This window comes from Bombus bifarius, unplaced genomic scaffold (genome assembly GCF_011952205.1).
Source record: "Bombus bifarius isolate JDL3187 unplaced genomic scaffold, Bbif_JDL3187 scf7180000008163, whole genome shotgun sequence".
Classification (NCBI taxonomy): domain Eukaryota; kingdom Metazoa; phylum Arthropoda; class Insecta; order Hymenoptera; family Apidae; genus Bombus; species Bombus bifarius.
The window spans coordinates 18,549-35,769 of record NW_022884485.1 but is presented as its reverse complement, the minus strand read 5'-3'; the positions used below and the strand labels follow the sequence as shown (position 1 = coordinate 35,769).

Here is a 17,221-nt window from a genome sequence, read left to right as displayed (position 1 = left end):
TACGCTATCATTTACATCGGTATTTCAGATTTCAAGCAGAGGTTTGGCAAGAGGATAAAATGATAGAATAAATGGATCGCGGTCATTTTTTTCTCTGACGACAACCAGTCGAAGGTTTTGGATTTTTAGTCCAAGGTCGGAGGGGGATAAGTTAACGATATATTATTGAAAGAGTGAAAAAGAGAAAAAGGAGATTCGGGCGTGGCAGAGAAAAGTATACAAACGATTACGCATGTTCCTATGGCGAAAGTCATTTTCGGTGCTCGTTCGAAACACGCCCTTGTACCCCACCTGATTTCGCGTATCTCATTCACCTACCCGAACCGGACTATATAAGATTTCGGATACCAAAGGATCAGCACGCACTTGCTTTCGTACATTGTTAGCGAATCGACCAAGGTTCTCTTTCAGACTCACAATGTTCTCGAAGGTAAGCGATGCAGAATAACTTGTTACGAACATCGAAATTGTATCATACGGCTCTGCGCTATACTTGAAACATATCTCACGTGTATTCCAAATATGACTCGACTCAAACGAGTGGAAACCATTTGCAAGTTTACAAACTAAACTATTCATTAATTATTTTTGTAATTTTGCATTCTCAGGTCTTGAAGTTCTCTTTTGCCTGCCTCTTTGTTCTGATCTTGTTCTAACACGGGATTGAATAATTTTGGGAGTCGCAGAAATTTTTGAAATACACGTGTAATATACTTGAAACAAAGGAAGATGATAGCTGTGGGAAAGAAGTTGTTTCGGTAACGGCATCGTTGAGCTAATTTTGTTCCTTTCTTTTTCAGATCATAGTACTCGCTTGCATTCTTGCCATGAGCAACGCCGGTATCTTGGCACCAGCTGGACAATATACTCTGACCCCTGCGGCTTTAACGTCCACATCGGACAATATCCTTCGCAGCTCGGGAAATCTGGCACAAATTGCGACCCAATCGAAGACAGTTGCCACCCCATTCTCGAGCACTAGCAGATCCGACATCCGCGTAACCAACCCGGCCATCTATGCTCACACTGCTCCAGTGGCATACGCCGCAGCCCACGCACCTTTGGCAGCACCCTTGGCAGCACCCGTGAGCCCACTCCTTGGCGTCGCTTATTCTCCAGCGGTAGCTGTTTCGCACATGGCCTACAGCAGCCCCATCGGTGTCTCTTACTCTTGGTAATCGTGTCTCCTTCTGAGTTTCTTGGACCGTTGCTCTGACAATCATTTGGAATAACTTTCATCGCACTATGTTTGTACTAAAAATGTCTTTTACTTTCTATTTATTAAATACGATATGTATTGAAACGTAACAAGTTGCGCCTTATATTTTCCTTCCCCCTTCGCCGTTAATTTCATGTTTGTTAGGTATTCTCGGCCAGCGTTGATTCTGTTATATCTTGCCAGATGTTCGCTGTATCTTCTATTGAACGAGAATACGCATAGTACGTAAATCGAAGAATCTATTGCAATCACACAACCTATATAGATAGATGATTACCACTTGGCACAGGTCTATCACGAAGTAATCGCTATTGTCTGACTTGGATTCGCGAATACGTTAGGCCTGAAAATGAATATTGAAAAAGAACGAGTGAGACAGAGAAAGGTACATCTCAGAATTCATACAATATGTATACGTATGAACGCACTATGTATTTCTAGGGAATAGAAGTTAATTTAAATATAATCGTATCATTTTGATATCATCTTGGCCGTAAAATACTCGATAGTCTTGACTAAAACGATTTCAGAAATCATAAAATTCAACGTAAAACGTTCCTGTGAGTTATGAGCTTCTCCGCTCGATTGGAACGATGAGACGAGCGAACAAGAGTACGAATTTGCTCTCCGAGCTTCGTATAGAGTTACGATTGATTTATTGAATATTCGATTATTACATTCTGTGACAAAGTTGATCGTTTAGGTAGTAAAAACGATTCGCCATCGACACGAATGTTTGAACGCGTTTCATAATCGGTCGTGGTTTTAGTCGAGTCCTCCGCCGCTTCGTAGTGGTTCGAGCGTGTGGACCTTAAAGAACCTTGACGGCTCCTAATCCCTGCAAAGCTCCAAGCCCGTTAAGCCCCAGAGGAGTTAAACCAGCGGTGAGAGCGGGTGCAGCTCCGATTGCGGTGGTCAGTCCAGGTGCGAGAAGCGCAGGAGCGGCGACAGCTGCTGTGGCCACTGGAGCTGAAATCATCGCACGAAACAATCGTAATTTTACAATCGAATCAAAAGTGAAAGAATCGTTCAAGCGATCGGCATACTAGCGTTCGCCTCGTTAGCGAACAATGGTATGCCACTGTTGGTTTTCAACTTGAGCTTTTACTTATACGCCTATTCGTTAAATAATTGACCGCACGAAATACACGCGGAACGATATTACTTCACTATATCGTACGACGAAGCGTGGTATGCTTAGTATATTAATAGTACGTATCAGCTTGAGTAATAAAATAAAGTTCATTCGCTTGTTTCTTACAAGAGTGCATAGACACGTTGCTATATTCCTATATAATCTACGTATCCGATCAAGCAATCATTTGTTCGTCCCATTTCTCCGTAAATATACTATCTTTCGTAAAAAATTCAGGTGCACGTACTTCTATGTTCTTCGTAAGAGACGAATGAACTCGTTACTCAAGTCGATATATGTATAATAAGAGAAAACGAAAGATAAAAAAGGAAGTGGAAACTGGGGAAGAAAAAAGAAAACAGTAGAAAGAAGATGTGAAAGGAATTATGGCAACAACTGAAACGATAAAAAGGAAAATGAACACGAGAAAAGCGGACTAATAAAATATCGATTCTAAGGCATAAAGGAAGCGTGCCGGCAAGCGAATGCCAAGCGCCCGATTTCCTCGCGACATCGTCGAGTCGACCGCCGTCTGATATTCCACTATATTCTAATCGTTAAGTACATTGCGGTTAGAAAAGGTCGTGTAAAGGTGCGCGTGTGTGATACGTATAAGGTAGCGTCGCTGTACAGTGACGCGCCATCGATGTATGTAATATATGTAGCGATCTAACGTATAGGTTAAGTTCAACTAAGTTGTGGATGTTAGAGAGTTACAATTTAATTGTAAATTGGCACCCATTAATCAGGTACCTGCAAGAGCGGTATTTGCGACCGCAACTACCGGGGCGGGCACAGCGGTCGCCGTCACGATTCCAGGATTGTTAACGCGCACGTCCGCTTTCCTGACGCTACTGAACGGCGTATCTACGCTCTTCGCGTAGGCCGATATGGCACCTAAGTTACCGATACCCCGTATCACGTTAGAGGTCGATGTTGCGATAGTTGGTACAGCGAGGGCGGCTGTGGGCAGGGGAAGGGCTGCTGCAGTGGACAGAGGAAGAGCCGCTGCTGCCGCTGGCTGCACCGCGACCGCTGCGGGCGCGGTTGCGAGCAAACCACCGCCGATCACGCCAGCTTGTCCAACCGCCAGCAAGCAACCACAAATCACCAAGAACTGAAAAACAAAGGTTAATTTTCCCTTTCTCTTTTTCCCTTCTTTCTCGCTACAGCTAACAATGCGTCACTTTCTGTTTCATTTTCATTGCGCTTTTCCTTCTTGCTCGACGACTTTGTTCTGCGATTTGTCGCTTTACTTAAAATTTTGTTTAGATGTAAGAAGATTCCAGAATCGAAATGGCGCAATGAAGTTAAGTATCTTATACAGGGTAAAAAGACGATGAATCGTTTCAGTGCACCGTCATGCCAACATCGTTTCTTTATTCGGTTTCGTAGTTAAACGGCGGGCTTTTTCAGACTCTTCGTAACGTTAGAAACGTTGCTTGGTATGGTAAGAGATTGAAAGATATCCAGATATCGTTTGTCTCGACAGTTCCATCTCTTATAAAGAAAACTTCTTGTAGTTTAAGATTAAAAAATATATGATATTACTTAAATTTTTTTTTTAAGCGAATTTCTGAAGCGCACTTTTGTGAAAAGTTTATTGTATCAGTAAATTCTGTCAGACAAATTTTTTGCTAAATTATCAGAACCAGATCGAAAATTGTGGCAATTAATTCGTGGACCATCGCGTATGTCGGCGTATATGAGTCTTTTACTTACTCTAAACATGATGATGATAGGTAGGAGCTGCTTTCTTCACCGACTGGAAACGACAAACGAATTGAATGCATCTAGTGGATTTGTCAGCCTATTTATACGTAACCTCTTGTAATCCTGTCCAGATAGTTAACTTGAAATATTTTTTCACCAAAAACTTGGTATCAAGTGTCCGTCGACCAAAGACCAGCGTATTGCATAGAAGGTTTGCAACGAACCGGCATTGCAACACATACATATGGCTAGAGAAAATTTGATATCGTAAAACTCAAGTAGCAGATTGCACTGTGATCTTTCTAAAGAAGATTTTTGCTATTCGACTAGCACGAAACGAAATTGATAACCAAACTACCAGTGAGACAAAGAAATGGGGAAGGTGGAATGAAAAATACTAATTAAACGCGTTAGAGAATGCGCATAATTTCGTTAGCGTGTGTCGTTAAATGTGTGTTATAACAAAACACCGATATGTAAATATACACCGATTGAAAAGTAAAAAACAGACAGATACCCTGCGCAATTACTCAATGTGAGTCTATCTCAAATTGCAACCGATATGTCTTGGTATCCAGGTATACTATAGAATTACAAGCTTATCCATTGTATAAAGAATCGTACGTTTGACAATTATCGCGTAGGATATACATGGATAATAGCGAACTATTGAAAAGATTGTTGTAATCTTTATGGTTGATGATTAGCGGTTCGTGTCTCAATCTATTGATTGGGGTTAGGTTACATTCAGGATCGTATATACAATATTACTGTTAGAAAATTCAAACTGACTTTAATGCTATTCATTCGTCGTTCTTTCCAAATTTCAAAGACGTCCAAGTCAACCCTGCTACGATCCTCGAATATATACGTATGCACTACGCCAAGAAATTGAAAGATCTTTAAATTTTGATCGAAAACTTGTCGATATTCGAACCACTGTAACTTTGTCAATAAGAATCGTATAATACTCTACTTGGGCTCGTTTCAAAGGACGAATCGTCTACTTTCGCGCCCTTAAACGTTAATTTTGTCGAAGATTCTTTTTTGTTGCGAAATAGAGTAGGAAATTAGTTATTTGTTTCCCTTTTCAAATTTTAATTTCGTATTATTTAGTAGTACATATGCACTTTTGTATGATTACAAAAATTTTATACTATGAAAATGAAACGAAGAACCCGGCCAAAGGCACTTTATTGGGAAATAATGTGTCAATACTTTTTGTAACATCTGTGTGCATTTCAATGTATAGTAGAAAGAATTGATGCTACAATGAATGAGATTCAAGAATCAATTATTTCGTTCTAACATACCCTGCTGTATGTATAAAGATGTGAGTATTTTGTCTATTTCAATTAAATTACCTTATCTTGAATCCGTTAATAAAGTCATATTTGATTCCAAGTAATTTGGAAAAAATTCAGCGAAAACGTGAATGTAAGTAGCTTCGCAAGATCAAAAATAACAAAAATGGGAAACGAGGGCGTGGAGAGTAGAAGGGGTAGAAGGCGACGCGACGGAATGAATAAACAAGTACAAAGTGAGAGGGAACGCGATCAGACGACCACTGCCGGTTGCAGTTGTTACGCAATTGACATTGGCAAATTGTAACAGAACAAGCACGGCCAAGAACTTCGAGATTTCATAAGCACGCCGGAGGCGAAGGAGTGTATTATAATTTGGTAAGATGACGTAGCAAAATGACTTGTTCGTTTTCTAATCTAAATCTTTAGCCATTAATGATTTATATGTATCTCCCGCGTTCAACATGATAGTCACAATTTCTAATAAAAGGAATAACGAAATCGTTGTATTGTTTTGTAACTCTGACAAATAGTTATAAATTATATCTTATACCGTGAAATATAAGGATAATAATACCTACATAAAAGCATATTTAATTAGAGAAAGTATTTTGAATATACTGGTTTTAACAGATTCGATCGCGTCGAAGAAGTGAAAACATCATCGATACAATAGGTTTTATTTATTTAATGTTTCTCTGTAAAATACAGTAGAACATATTCTTGTTAATAACACATACTAACAATTTGTTGGCTGATTGTACTGCAACAGCATATGAGATGATTCCCGTGATATATCATTAACACCAATAGTGTCTCCGTTTGTCATATCGATTACATAGATCGTACATATGGATAGAGTTACCTAACAATTCTCCATCTCAAACTGTAGGAATGTCGGGAATAATATGCCGAGATCATTAATTAATAATTCCACCATTTTTTACATTATCGTAACGAGTTAATTGATATTATAATTTTCATATTCGAATAGACCTCGTGTTCTCGAATGCGTAACAAAAGCATCTCCACTTCAGTGTTTCAGTATGTTTCTTAACAATTATGTTATCGCGATCGAAAAATATTATATTACTAGCGATAAATTATTCACTAGATACTGCACGATAATCATTATTTTCAAAACATCCACAGACTTCGCGCACTGTAATTTGTATATATTTTTACATATTTCATTTTATCTATTTTTTTTTAACACAGGCTTTTCGAACAATGGTCAAGGTTCAAGTAATTTTATTTTTTCCAAGATCACTTGCATTCTATAAATATAAAAAATAATAATAATAATAAACGTATGCATATGACATAACATTTTCCCCTACTTCACTTTTCTTTCTTCTCTAAAAATTAAAGATAGGATATCTTTGTTTATTAGTTAAGTTTGTCAAGCGATAGATCATCTAAAAATAATTTTTGTTTCGTTTTCACGGAATATAAGTACCTCCCCCCGCTCCTCGAAGCTTTATAAGAAAACCATAGTGTTCGATACACAAGTATTTCCTTTTGTATTCCTGATCTATGTCATCACCATTATGATAGGGTTCCACTATTAAAGAAAGACTATTAAGGAAAGAACATCATTAACATCATAAACATTAATTAAAAGCCGAAAAAATAGAAAAAAGAAAGAATAAGCACAAATACGTTATTAAATAATTGTACTAACTATAATAAGCACATTGTTAAGAATACACGAAAAATAACGAGCAAAAAGCTGCTCTCCTTTGTTTATTTTTCGTTTTATCAATGCGTTCATTCGTTGATTTTAAAAAACTCAGAAAGTGACAATAATATGTATATATTTCTATCGTGCTTTCCTTCTAAAAAGATCCTTCTTTCCGAATTAATTGCTATTAATTAACTAAGCTTAAGATGTAAACAAATAACAATTTACTACATTGGTTTACATCGATGTTGGGGACCAGAAATTCATTTCTCTTAATTGCGATGGTTTTGCTCGAAATGCATTTGGGTAAGCAGCTGATTTTTCTGATTTCTCATCGCTTCCTACATATGTAAGATTTTGCGACGAAATGGATTTCTTCCGAGCAAGCGATCTAAGCGGAGCAGTTGCGGCTTCGATGTTTGCTTCGTCCTCTTCTTCGATCTTGCTAGTAACGAGTTCCCTAGATTGTCCGAAGATACTTGCCAAGATCCAACCTCCCTGATATTTCCCGCAATCATGAAGGGATGCTCCTGCAAAGTATCGGTTCGCAGAAACACGACGACGAGCCTTAGGCGAACCGCTTGGACTGCCTGATGGCGAAGCGACTGGAGTGGCTGGTAAAGATTTGCTTCCTCTTCTGGGTTGACTGGCGGCCTGCTCGGCCGAAATAGTCTCGTGAAGTTTGTTAGACATCATCTGGTTAGCTACAAGAACAATTGACTTTCCACAAAGTGCTGGCTTGCCGTGAAATCCATCATCTACCCCCTGTGATTTTGTAATCTTCGTATTATCGGCCAGTAATACCTTCGGACTTGATTTAATTCCTTTCTCTGGGAGCAAAATCAGAAACATTGAATCACAAAGAGTAAGAAAGAAATTTTACTTGTTATTCGTTGTTTCAGTCGTAATAATTAAAAGAAAATTCGTAATTACTAACTGCACAAAGAACGCATGCAACAGTCAATTGTAAATTACCTTTATTCGCTGTTAAAGTTGATGGTATAAACGGTTGACAAGGTAAGGGATGCTTGCTGAAATCAATTTCCTGATATTTTTTCTTCTCCTCGGTAAACTGTTGTTGTTGCGTATCCTGTACTTTCACATTATTTGTTGATGAAGTAATATTTTGTTCCTTAAAAACTTCGTCAATCGGCCGATATTCTTGCGAAACCGATGATCGATTTTGTGTCTTCGGATATCGTATGTAAAAGAAGCTGTCGTCATGAGATGGTGGACTAAACGTAATGTCATCGAAATTACATCTGCATAAAAGAAAAAAGACGAGAAGTTGGTAATTACACGTTGCAAAGAAAGAAAGTAAGGTTAATGAAGCAAACAAGGGTATGCTACTCGATAAATAAAGGCTCTTCGACTGATGGTCTTTTGTTAGAAGATTCTTTCAGCTTTAGATATCTTCTTACCATTGATATATTGTTCTCTTTACTACCAACAGTTCGTCTATAAATTTCTAAGTTCTATAGCGATGCGTTTCTCAGAATGCTAACCCGTCAACTAATTCAACGAATAATTCAATGCCTGACATAAGTATTTTGTTGAATTCGATACTGTTCATAACATGCGTGAACAAACAATCGTTATTTAATCCGATGTTTTAATGTAAATCGACATAGATCTACAAGAGAGAATAAGAAAAGAGTATAACAAACGTTATGCACCGCACACAGTAAGCTATACGAGGTCGCACTATTGCGAGGAGTGTCTTGAGTCTAAGAATAGCGGGCACAATGCCCATGCGATTAACTGCTTATTCGTGTTGTATCACGCATTAGCCAAATTTCATGTATAAATATTTCTTATCGTTTATTAAATGTATGAATTGAACATCCAAGACTTAAACAATGCAAATCTCTTGTTCTATGTGAATGTTTATGATATATTCAGTGATTAATTTTGAGATCAACTCTTCTGTAAAACTTAGTAAAAGGAAAAATCAGTTCACCTGACCGAATCATTTCTGTCAATTACGATTAGTAAAAGTGACTTAACTTTGAAAATACAGCACAGAATAATTTAGACGATTTTAATTAAAAAATAATAATAATTATTCCGAGTGAAAAATTTGTTTATGGCATGCACTTATTTTTTTACAATGTAACAATTTCTTGTTTGTAACATCATTTGAGAGCTAAGCATATTTGTAAGATCTAAATTTGTTTTTAATCAAGATTGATATTGTTTTTCTATTTTATACACTAGGCTATAGTCATAATGCATGTGTTTTCTGATGAAAGAACATTCCGACAGACACATGATAACAGTCAAATATATATATGCATTCTTATAAGAATAGCTACATTGTTCTTCAAATATTAGATTCGTCAAAATACACATCCATTATAATCATAAATCATAGACTTAGTTTTATGTGAAAGTAGATAAAATCCAACTGCCGGCTTGGCAGCACGATTTTCGCATAACAAATATATTTGATAATCATATTAAGAGGGTTAATGCTAAATCTACTTGTATTCAGTATTTACAGATTCACAGAGATGCCCTGCCAGCAATCTAAAAAATTGCCTCTTACCATTGCAATTGGTTTAAATTTCTTCTACATTCAGCAAAGAACAATGCTACGTTAAGGCATCACAAGCCTGCAACTCAGTACAAGTCGAAGTTTAACAACCTTACAACACTTCAATTCTACAAAGGATTCGAAAAGAAACGAACCTATCGTCAGTTCGGCCTTTGATCCACTGTGGCAAAGATATTCCAACGCCGAGTAATCTATCTTCTTGTCTCGTGGAGCCCATTTTTATAATTTGCCAAACTTTCCCTTTCTTTCGAATTGAATCCAATAAAAAATAAGATTTGGTTCCGTTTAAGTTTGCCTATATCTTTCTTTTTTCTTTTTTTCTTTTAATAGATCACACCTTGAAACATTGGATTCAAAAGATATCCGACAGTTCAAAGTTGTAATCTTTTAACAATTTTAAGTAAAAAACAACTTCTCCTAAAGGATTGATCTGCACGTTGTTTTACTGACCTAGAAAATGAATAAAATGATGGATGGGCGCGTTTGATTATGCATGATTAAATTTGATTTTATTAAACATTTTTCCATTCTAGATATATGCTACTTAAATGCATTGAAAGAAGAAAAAACACATTATATTTCATGATTATACCGCTCATTTTGTTGCAAATTCATATTTTTAAGAACATGATTCAAACAATAGCATCTTAGTAAAAAATTGTTTTATGTATCAAATATTATAAAAAGCACTATATATACTTTGTATATTTTACATATTTCTTTATCTTATGTATGTGCATTTTACGCAATTTTATACTTTCAGATTCTTTAGAAATCAGAAGGGAGATAAAATGACTCATTATTTATAATATTCGATCCCTCTAAACATAACTTTGATTATTCCAAAGGTATGTTTGTAAAAATATCAGTTCACTAATGGTTTCCTATTTATATACTCTTTTATCTTTGTTTTTGTTGGACTTGTATTTATTTTTGCAATTAACTAGTAGTATATTCTACATACATACGTTTTTGTATTCTTTCTCTGTCTCTGTCTCTTTCTTTCTTTCTTCCTCCCCCGTTCCCCTCAAGAGTATATTTTTGTTATAAATTACAACGTCTATAATGACATCGACATTAAAGTATTTCTTTATAAAAGGCAAATCATTTTGTTTTGTATTATCTGCTAAGACAGATAACCAGGGTATTTCGAAAGCAATGGCAAAAAATGTAAACACAAAAAAGTAATCAAAATAATACCAAGAAATAAAAAAAGAGAAAGAATAAAATTTATAACGACAAAAATTTACATAATTTGATAAATATGAAAAAGATAATTATTTTTATAGTCTCTACTATATTACGTTTCTCATACTTATTCATTGGAGTATATCATTCACAAAATTGAAGTACGAGTATAAACGGACACGCTTCATTCAACAAAATAGCAATATGTATATTGATCGATTACTTACTCGATTTTTATGATATTTTAGATGTTTTTGCACATTTAATAACCCCATAACGGCAATATTTTTACAGAGCTTCGGAATATCGTGACCGACGAACAGCTAATCACCATTTGCTGTGACCGAAAATCATATAATATATTAAGCTCTGTTGTGTCGAAGTACCAACTACTTTATCTAATGGAAAATTCCCATTCCTGGACAAATGGAAAATAACTAGACTAACAAAAGGAGCTAAGGAAAATGAAGAGAAACAACGTTGACGTTGTTATTGAAAACACTAACGGAAAATCGTATTGATTCTTTTTATTACATATTCAAATTTAATTTATTGCATATATATGATCGAAGCCCGTGGAGTGCTGAAGCACTCTGCTCGTGTTACTTCAAACAATTCCAAAACTAATTTGATGTTTAAATGAAGAAATACATAACAACAAAGATTAACTTGCATATTTTATGTTTAAAACTAATTATATTTAAAACTGAGTATTTCTAAAAGATTGACTGCTATAACAGGATTTGATTTTTAATGAAATTTACTTAGATGCTGAGCTCAACATGACAGTCCTAACGATTCAACGATTCTACGATTAATTTGTTATCCAATAGGACAAATTTTCATTAACTAACGCTAATAAACATTATTTTGATTGGAGTTTACAATATCAGAGGGCGAGTGATTTATGCCTTGGCAATATTCTTTTCCATGGTAACGAAAGATATCTATGAAAGATAGATACGAAATTTGAAAGTGATTATAGTTGTTACTGATAAATAATTTTGACATTTAGTCTATTGATAGATCAAATTTATTAATTTATTAAATAACTTTTGTTCGTTACCTCAGCTACGCTGCTGTACAGTTAAATTCGCGGTGCTAGAATTTACCTTATTGTCATACAAGATATTCACGCTAAAGGGAGCCACAGGCCTACACCAGTTCACAACAATATTTGATATCTTATAGAACCATAAATATGTTAAAACTTTAAGACGAATTTACAACAATGTTACTATGTGTGAACTGGGAGTGAGATAGATTTTCACTAGATTATATAGACAAATTTGTATTTCTTTCGTGCCGAGCAAGCGTTCTTCCGGTTGGGGCTACTGAGTTGGGCTGTTGTCGGTAAGTTCATTGAAATCAAAATCGATTTCAATCGTACTTAAAAAAATAATCTCGGCAGAAATTTTATATTAAAATCATGTTACTCTTTCTCTAATATATAAATATGAATATCTTTAGGTTTTGAAAACGAATAATAATTGTAGTTGAAATAGTGACAGTAACTAACCTATAACTGTTTGTTATTTACATTCAACATACCACATTATTTTACTACGAGCTATCATAATTGTACTTTATTATAATTAATACAGAGTTATATTTTGCATGCACAGGTAACCAACAACAATGAAATTCAATAAACTTGTTTCTTCTTCGCGCCGAAAAAACCGAAAGAGGCATTTCACGGCACCTTCTCACGTTCGGAGGAGACTTATGTCAGCTCCTCTTTCCAAAGAACTTCGGCAAAAATATAACGTTCGTTCTATGCCAATTCGTAAAGATGATGAAGTTCAGGTAGGGTAATATTTTATAAATCGTTTGAAGATTGAAAAGTGTTCATATTAAATGTGATAAAACATATTAAAAATAAGTAATTATTTTATAAAACCTCATTCATTAAACATTTTTGTTTATTTATTGCCTAAAGGTTGTTCGTGGGCATTATAAAGGCCAACAAGTTGGAAAAGTTGTTCAAGTGTACAGGAAAAAGTTTGTTATATACATAGAAAGAATTCAACGTGAAAAAGCTAACACTGCTAATGTATATGTTGGTATCGACCCATCCAAGGTAAGCTATTTTTTGTATTGTGTTTTGGTATATATGTATTATTAAATTTTGATAAATGATGAACTAAACCATTCACGTAGATTAAAGCACAAAGCTTGTTGGTTTCGTTGATATACAAGGGTTCTCCTTTATGTCTATGAATTTGACTTGTTTAGCTTTTTTACTGCAGAAAAGTTGGCACTGATATTATAAAACTTCACCTTTTTTTTCTGGTTAAAAAATATTTACTGTTTTCTAATTTATATCTTTTGTGATTTACAGACAGTGATTGTAAAATTAAAGATGGACAAGGATCGTAAGAAGATTATTGACAGGAGGAGTAAAGGTAGGCTTGCAGCATTAGGCAAGGATAAAGGAAAATATACCGAAGACTCAACTGCAGCCATGGAAACTTCATAAATTTAAGTCAGTTTCATTTATAAAATTAAATAAAAACATTAATATTAGAATCTGTGTGTAATACTCCTTTTACTCATTTAATGCTCTTAGTCATACACTAAAAGGTGTTTTGGAATTTAAATACCATATTTATATTTATAGCATAAAATACAAGTATAAAAGTAAATGCTTGGAAAAAAATAAAAGTGCATATATTTATAAAATTCTTGTTACATTTATACGTATAAAGACAATCATGTATTGCTATTGTCCGATATTTATACATTCTATGAACTGCATATCGCAACATAAATTCTGTCCTTTCTAAAATATTACTTCAACATATAAATTGTTTAATTTATCTAAAAATTACAGAAACTCGTAATTTTCTACATGTACATTATTTATATAAAATATTTTATTCATCAATATTTAAACACCTTTTTTTGAGTGATAGATCTTGCTCTGTTTGGGAGTGTCTCTTTTTTGAGATTATCTCATCTTTGATTTCATCAGAAGAATCAATATTGTGATTAGAACACTGATCTGAGAATTCTGCATGAGAGTCTTTTGTAACTTTTTCTCGTACTACGATTCTTGCTATTGGTTTAATGTTTACTGAAAAGAGAAGAGAACCAATTAATAAAAGAAGCATATTTTTTTAATAACATTAATTTAAGTATTTATCAATTTACTCATTACATACCTATTTTGTAAGGTTTCTTTCTTTTTCTAGTACCAAGAAAGCAAGATACATTATCTATATTTTTATATTCAACTCTGTACTTTTGTTTTCCAAGTTTCAATGTTTTTTCTGTGAAAGCTATTTTACTTTGCAGTAACTGATTTTCAAGTAGCTAGATACAACAAAATATAATTTTTTCAATAATATACTACATATTGGATTGAGCAATTATATCATGACATATATCATACCTTAGATGGAATGTCTATAATAAAGACTTCATCATCTACTTCTACATCTTTGAGTGTAAAGGAAGGCTTTGTTGTTTCAACCAATAAATTTTCCTTCTCTATAAATTCCTGTAACTTTAAGAGGGCAAAGGATAAGAAAAGATTAACAAAATATAAAGGTAATATAAGAGAAAATAGAAAAAACAAAATTCTTATTTATACATTGTATGGTCTACGTATTGATTCCTTTTTCCCACACTGCATCATATCTTCAATTTTTAAGTCCTTTTCACTTGATGCTTTCGTATGCTTTTCTTTGTCAAAATTACGACTTATTGCATAGTTTAAATCTGATTTATGTTGAACAGATTTATTACCAGCAAATGATAGTTGTTTAGTATCTAGAGATGAATCTTCATTGGTGTTTGAACATTGTTTCAAAATATTATCTTCATCATCCAAGCAATAGATAGTCTGTTCTGAAAAGTCTTCATTTTTTTGTAATTTTGTATAAAGTTGGATTGAATTTTCATGGTTAGGATGTACGTTATCATTTTCATTACCTAATACATCAGAAAATTCTGAGGAACGTTTGAATAGCTTGTCTCTCATATTTTCAACATTGTAATTTCTATCATCATTCTCACTGGTACTAGAGTCACTGTCTACTAAATTTAATCTCCTTAATTGTTGATATCGTTTTTCAGTTATTGGAGAAGTACTGTCTTTCATCATCAACTTCATTTCCTTTACCTCAGATTTTTCATCACAAAAATCATTTACGCTTAATTCTTCTGATTCAATATTTTCATTAAGCACAGATATATCGCACATTATTTTATACTTTTTATTAACAATTTCTGTATGAGTAACTTTGGGTTGCAGTTTATCTGTTTGTATCTTTTGTTTGCATTTTACCTGATTTGTATCTATATTTTCATTTGCAAGTAATATTGTATCTTTAGAAGTATTAGATTTCAAGTTATCATCATCGTCTATTAAATTATTTTTAGAAGAGTTTACTATGGAAGAAGTATTTGATGTATCTTCTTTTTCTTCTTTTTGAGTCCTATTTTTAAAGTTCTTATAATGCTTTTCTCCATGTTCTAAATTTTCTTCCTCTGTATCTTCATCGATACCCGAGTCTTTTAGTTGGTATGTGTTACCAATAACCGAGGGCTTGTTCATAAATGTTTCTGTAATATTTAGGTCTTTTTCTGCCTGATTAGGACAATTTCGATCCACAGACATATTTTTACAATTAGTATCCCGAATTTCATTAACATTATATAATGAAAATGACAACCTTTTCTGTGTTTTTGTGTTAGGACTTCCAAGCATTTTATAGCAATAATTTTTATCTGATTGGAATTCTTTACTGATATTATTCACTGTAGGATCTGATTGTTCTAATTTATCATTATTATTTGTTACTTTTTGTACTGTAGTTGCATTGCATGTTATTTCAGTTGAATCTGAAGTTGTGTCACATACATCTTTAACAGTAGCAGTATTTATTTCATCTTTCACTGACACTTGATCTTCTAAATTTAAAACATTCTCTTTAATACAATCTATAAAATATTTATGAGGTGTGTTTGTCTTACTTTGTATATTACTTTGAACATTATCAGTCATTACAGAAAAAGCTTCTTTAGTATCATCATTATCACATGTAAATTTATTTGCATCTATCCTTTTTTTCAAAGAAAGAGCTTTTTGAGATTTTCTCTTAACAACATTTCGCCATCCTAAATTTATAGGTGATGTACTTTTAGGTCTTTTTATGACTGTTTTTTTAGGTTTTACATTAGATATAAAATCATCTTCATTAGTCACAGATTCTATTTCACAAGAATATCTTCTATTCTTTTCTAACGTCTCTTTTATATAATTTGATAATGATACATTAGATTTGTATAAAATACTATAATCATCCTCAGTGAAAGTGTCATTGCAATCTGTTTCACTGTCATCTGTCACATTTCGAAGAACTGAAGTCTTCATTTTAATATATTGGCTATATGTCTTTATGCTTTGATACTGTTTAATTGCAGCATTCATAGCTTTATTTCTGCGACGTAATCTTCTACATGGTACCAGTTTATGTAACAAAGAGAAATCTATCATTCTGTTTGCGACTGTATTTGGTACTATATTCCATGTAATTTCATCAGATTCCATAGTGTAGCTTTTCACTAACCTAATATCTGTAACATTAGAATATTTTTTATAGAATATTAATTACATTTAAAAATAATCGATATCTCAAATTAATAGGTATAGAAAAATGATTACTTGAATTACACTTTATAATAATGTAGCCTAAAAAATGTATCACTTCACAAATAAAGCTTGCACGCAAGTACAACCCATTGAAATGAATTAGAATTTAGTGGTTAGGAAACTTTATACACATGTAACATACATACATATGTATGCATACAATTTAAAACTCCATATTACGTTTTTAACATTTTTTAAAATGAATTCATACAATTCCTTTACATATAATATTTGATTAAAAACACTTTTCTAGCCTTCCAAAAACTATACGTAAAATACATTTTCAATCGTTGCAATAAAAGTGATCAAAAATATATTTACACACCAGTCAAACGTAAAATTAAATAAAAAGATAGACAAATTTAGAATATAATTATTAAAATTAATATGAGCTTTCATAAAACATTTAAAATTTAGCGAAATAAATTTTTTAACTGACATTAATCACAATTTATTTTATATACGTTTTTCAAAAATACAAGGTGACTCCGTAATTTATGGTGCAAATGGGGCCAGGGAGATTCTATGGCTCAAAGTAAAACGAATATAAAAAGTAAAATTGCGTTAGAAATTTCTTTTCGAATCAAGTTTAAAAATTTGCGAAGTATACCTACATTTGCTTAATTCATGGCTAGACAGAAGTAGATAATCGATAAGAGGTTATTCCACATGCAAAATTAAGTCGAGAATGTAGAATACAATTTTTTGAGCCTCTGAAGGCTCATTTTCGAGAAAATCGAATTTGAAAATTTGTCTAGTACG

General features: G+C 33.5%; 4 protein-coding genes, 2 long non-coding RNA genes and 1 pseudogene across 10 annotated transcripts; 4 read left to right on the top strand and 3 right to left on the bottom strand.

Annotated features, from left to right (window-relative positions):
• Positions 1 to 124: 124 nt before the first annotated feature.
• LOC117208922 (pupal cuticle protein C1B-like) lies at positions 125 to 1,311 on the top strand. Its single transcript, XM_033450444.1, has 2 exons — positions 125 to 430; positions 801 to 1,311. The coding sequence occupies exons 1-2, from the start codon at positions 419 to 421 to the stop codon at positions 1,176 to 1,178; spliced, it is 390 nt and encodes a 129-aa protein (XP_033306335.1). The 5' UTR covers positions 125 to 418; the 3' UTR covers positions 1,179 to 1,311.
• A 171-nt stretch (positions 1,312 to 1,482) lies between these two features.
• LOC117208907 (pupal cuticle protein C1B-like) lies at positions 1,483 to 4,207 on the bottom strand. Of its 3 annotated transcripts, XR_004487791.1 has the most exons (4): positions 4,077 to 4,207; positions 3,108 to 3,471; positions 1,897 to 2,188; positions 1,483 to 1,562 (listed from the first exon to the last, which is right to left on the bottom strand). XR_004487791.1 is itself a non-coding variant. In XM_033450418.1 (3 exons), the coding sequence occupies exons 1-3, from the start codon at positions 4,083 to 4,085 to the stop codon at positions 2,031 to 2,033; spliced, it is 531 nt and encodes a 176-aa protein (XP_033306309.1). In that variant the 5' UTR covers positions 4,086 to 4,207; the 3' UTR covers positions 1,853 to 2,030. The 3 variants fall into 3 exon arrangements, 2 of the variants coding, with proteins under 2 accessions (XP_033306309.1, XP_033306310.1); XM_033450418.1 differs by lacking the exon at positions 1,483 to 1,562 and having other exon boundaries at positions 1,853 to 2,188; XM_033450419.1 differs by lacking the exon at positions 1,483 to 1,562 and having other exon boundaries at positions 1,853 to 2,188; positions 3,267 to 3,471.
• Positions 3,366 to 4,236, top strand: LOC117208909. The gene is made up of 3 exons (XR_004487792.1): positions 3,366 to 3,484; positions 3,682 to 3,804; positions 4,097 to 4,236. It is a non-coding gene; the product is annotated as an uncharacterized LOC117208909 (long non-coding RNA).
• Positions 4,237 to 6,039: 1,803 nt separating this feature from the next.
• LOC117208906 lies at positions 6,040 to 11,155 on the bottom strand. 3 transcript variants are annotated; one of them, XM_033450415.1, is made up of 4 exons: positions 11,028 to 11,155; positions 9,747 to 10,062; positions 8,031 to 8,317; positions 6,040 to 7,885 (listed from the first exon to the last, which is right to left on the bottom strand). In XM_033450415.1, exons 2-4 carry the CDS (start codon positions 9,827 to 9,829, stop codon positions 7,293 to 7,295), a joined length of 963 nt encoding a protein of 320 aa, XP_033306306.1. In that variant the 5' UTR covers positions 9,830 to 10,062; positions 11,028 to 11,155; the 3' UTR covers positions 6,040 to 7,292. The 3 variants fall into 3 exon arrangements, with proteins under 3 accessions (XP_033306306.1, XP_033306307.1, XP_033306308.1); XM_033450416.1 differs by lacking the exon at positions 11,028 to 11,155 and adding an exon at positions 10,581 to 10,598; XM_033450417.1 differs by lacking the exons at positions 9,747 to 10,062; positions 11,028 to 11,155 and adding an exon at positions 8,406 to 8,518.
• On the top strand, positions 8,930 to 10,003 carry LOC117208910. Its single transcript, XR_004487793.1, has 2 exons — positions 8,930 to 9,126; positions 9,559 to 10,003. It is a non-coding gene; the product is annotated as an uncharacterized LOC117208910 (long non-coding RNA).
• Positions 11,156 to 12,047: 892 nt separating the features above from the next.
• Positions 12,048 to 13,329, top strand: LOC117208908 (60S ribosomal protein L26). The gene is made up of 4 exons (XM_033450420.1): positions 12,048 to 12,153; positions 12,426 to 12,606; positions 12,740 to 12,880; positions 13,142 to 13,329. Exons 2-4 carry the CDS (start codon positions 12,439 to 12,441, stop codon positions 13,277 to 13,279), a joined length of 447 nt encoding a protein of 148 aa, XP_033306311.1. The 5' UTR covers positions 12,048 to 12,153; positions 12,426 to 12,438; the 3' UTR covers positions 13,280 to 13,329.
• Positions 13,330 to 16,590, bottom strand: LOC117208905 (annotated as a pseudogene).
• Positions 16,591 to 17,221: the final 631 nt, after the last annotated feature.

Coding starts and splice junctions, on each gene's coding strand:
- LOC117208908 (XM_033450420.1), top strand. CDS start 12,439: ATGAAATTCAATAAACTTGTTTCTTCTTCGCGCCGAAAAAACCGAAAG. Junction 12,607..12,739: donor GTAAAGATGATGAAGTTCAG/GTAGGGTAATAT, acceptor TATTGCCTAAAG/GTTGTTCGTGGGCATTATAA. Junction 12,881..13,141: donor TTGGTATCGACCCATCCAAG/GTAAGCTATTTT, acceptor TGTGATTTACAG/ACAGTGATTGTAAAATTAAA.
- LOC117208906 (XM_033450415.1), bottom strand. CDS start 9,829: ATGGGCTCCACGAGACAAGAAGATAGATTACTCGGCGTTGGAATATCT. Junction 8,318..9,746: donor AAAGGCCGAACTGACGATAG/GTTCGTTTCTTT, acceptor TCTTTTATGCAG/ATGTAATTTCGATGACATTA. Junction 7,886..8,030: donor AACTTTAACAGCGAATAAAG/GTAATTTACAAT, acceptor TTTTGCTCCCAG/AGAAAGGAATTAAATCAAGT.
- LOC117208907 (XM_033450418.1), bottom strand. Junction 2,189..3,107: donor CGCAAATACCGCTCTTGCAG/GTACCTGATTAA, acceptor CGATGATTTCAG/CTCCAGTGGCCACAGCAGCT.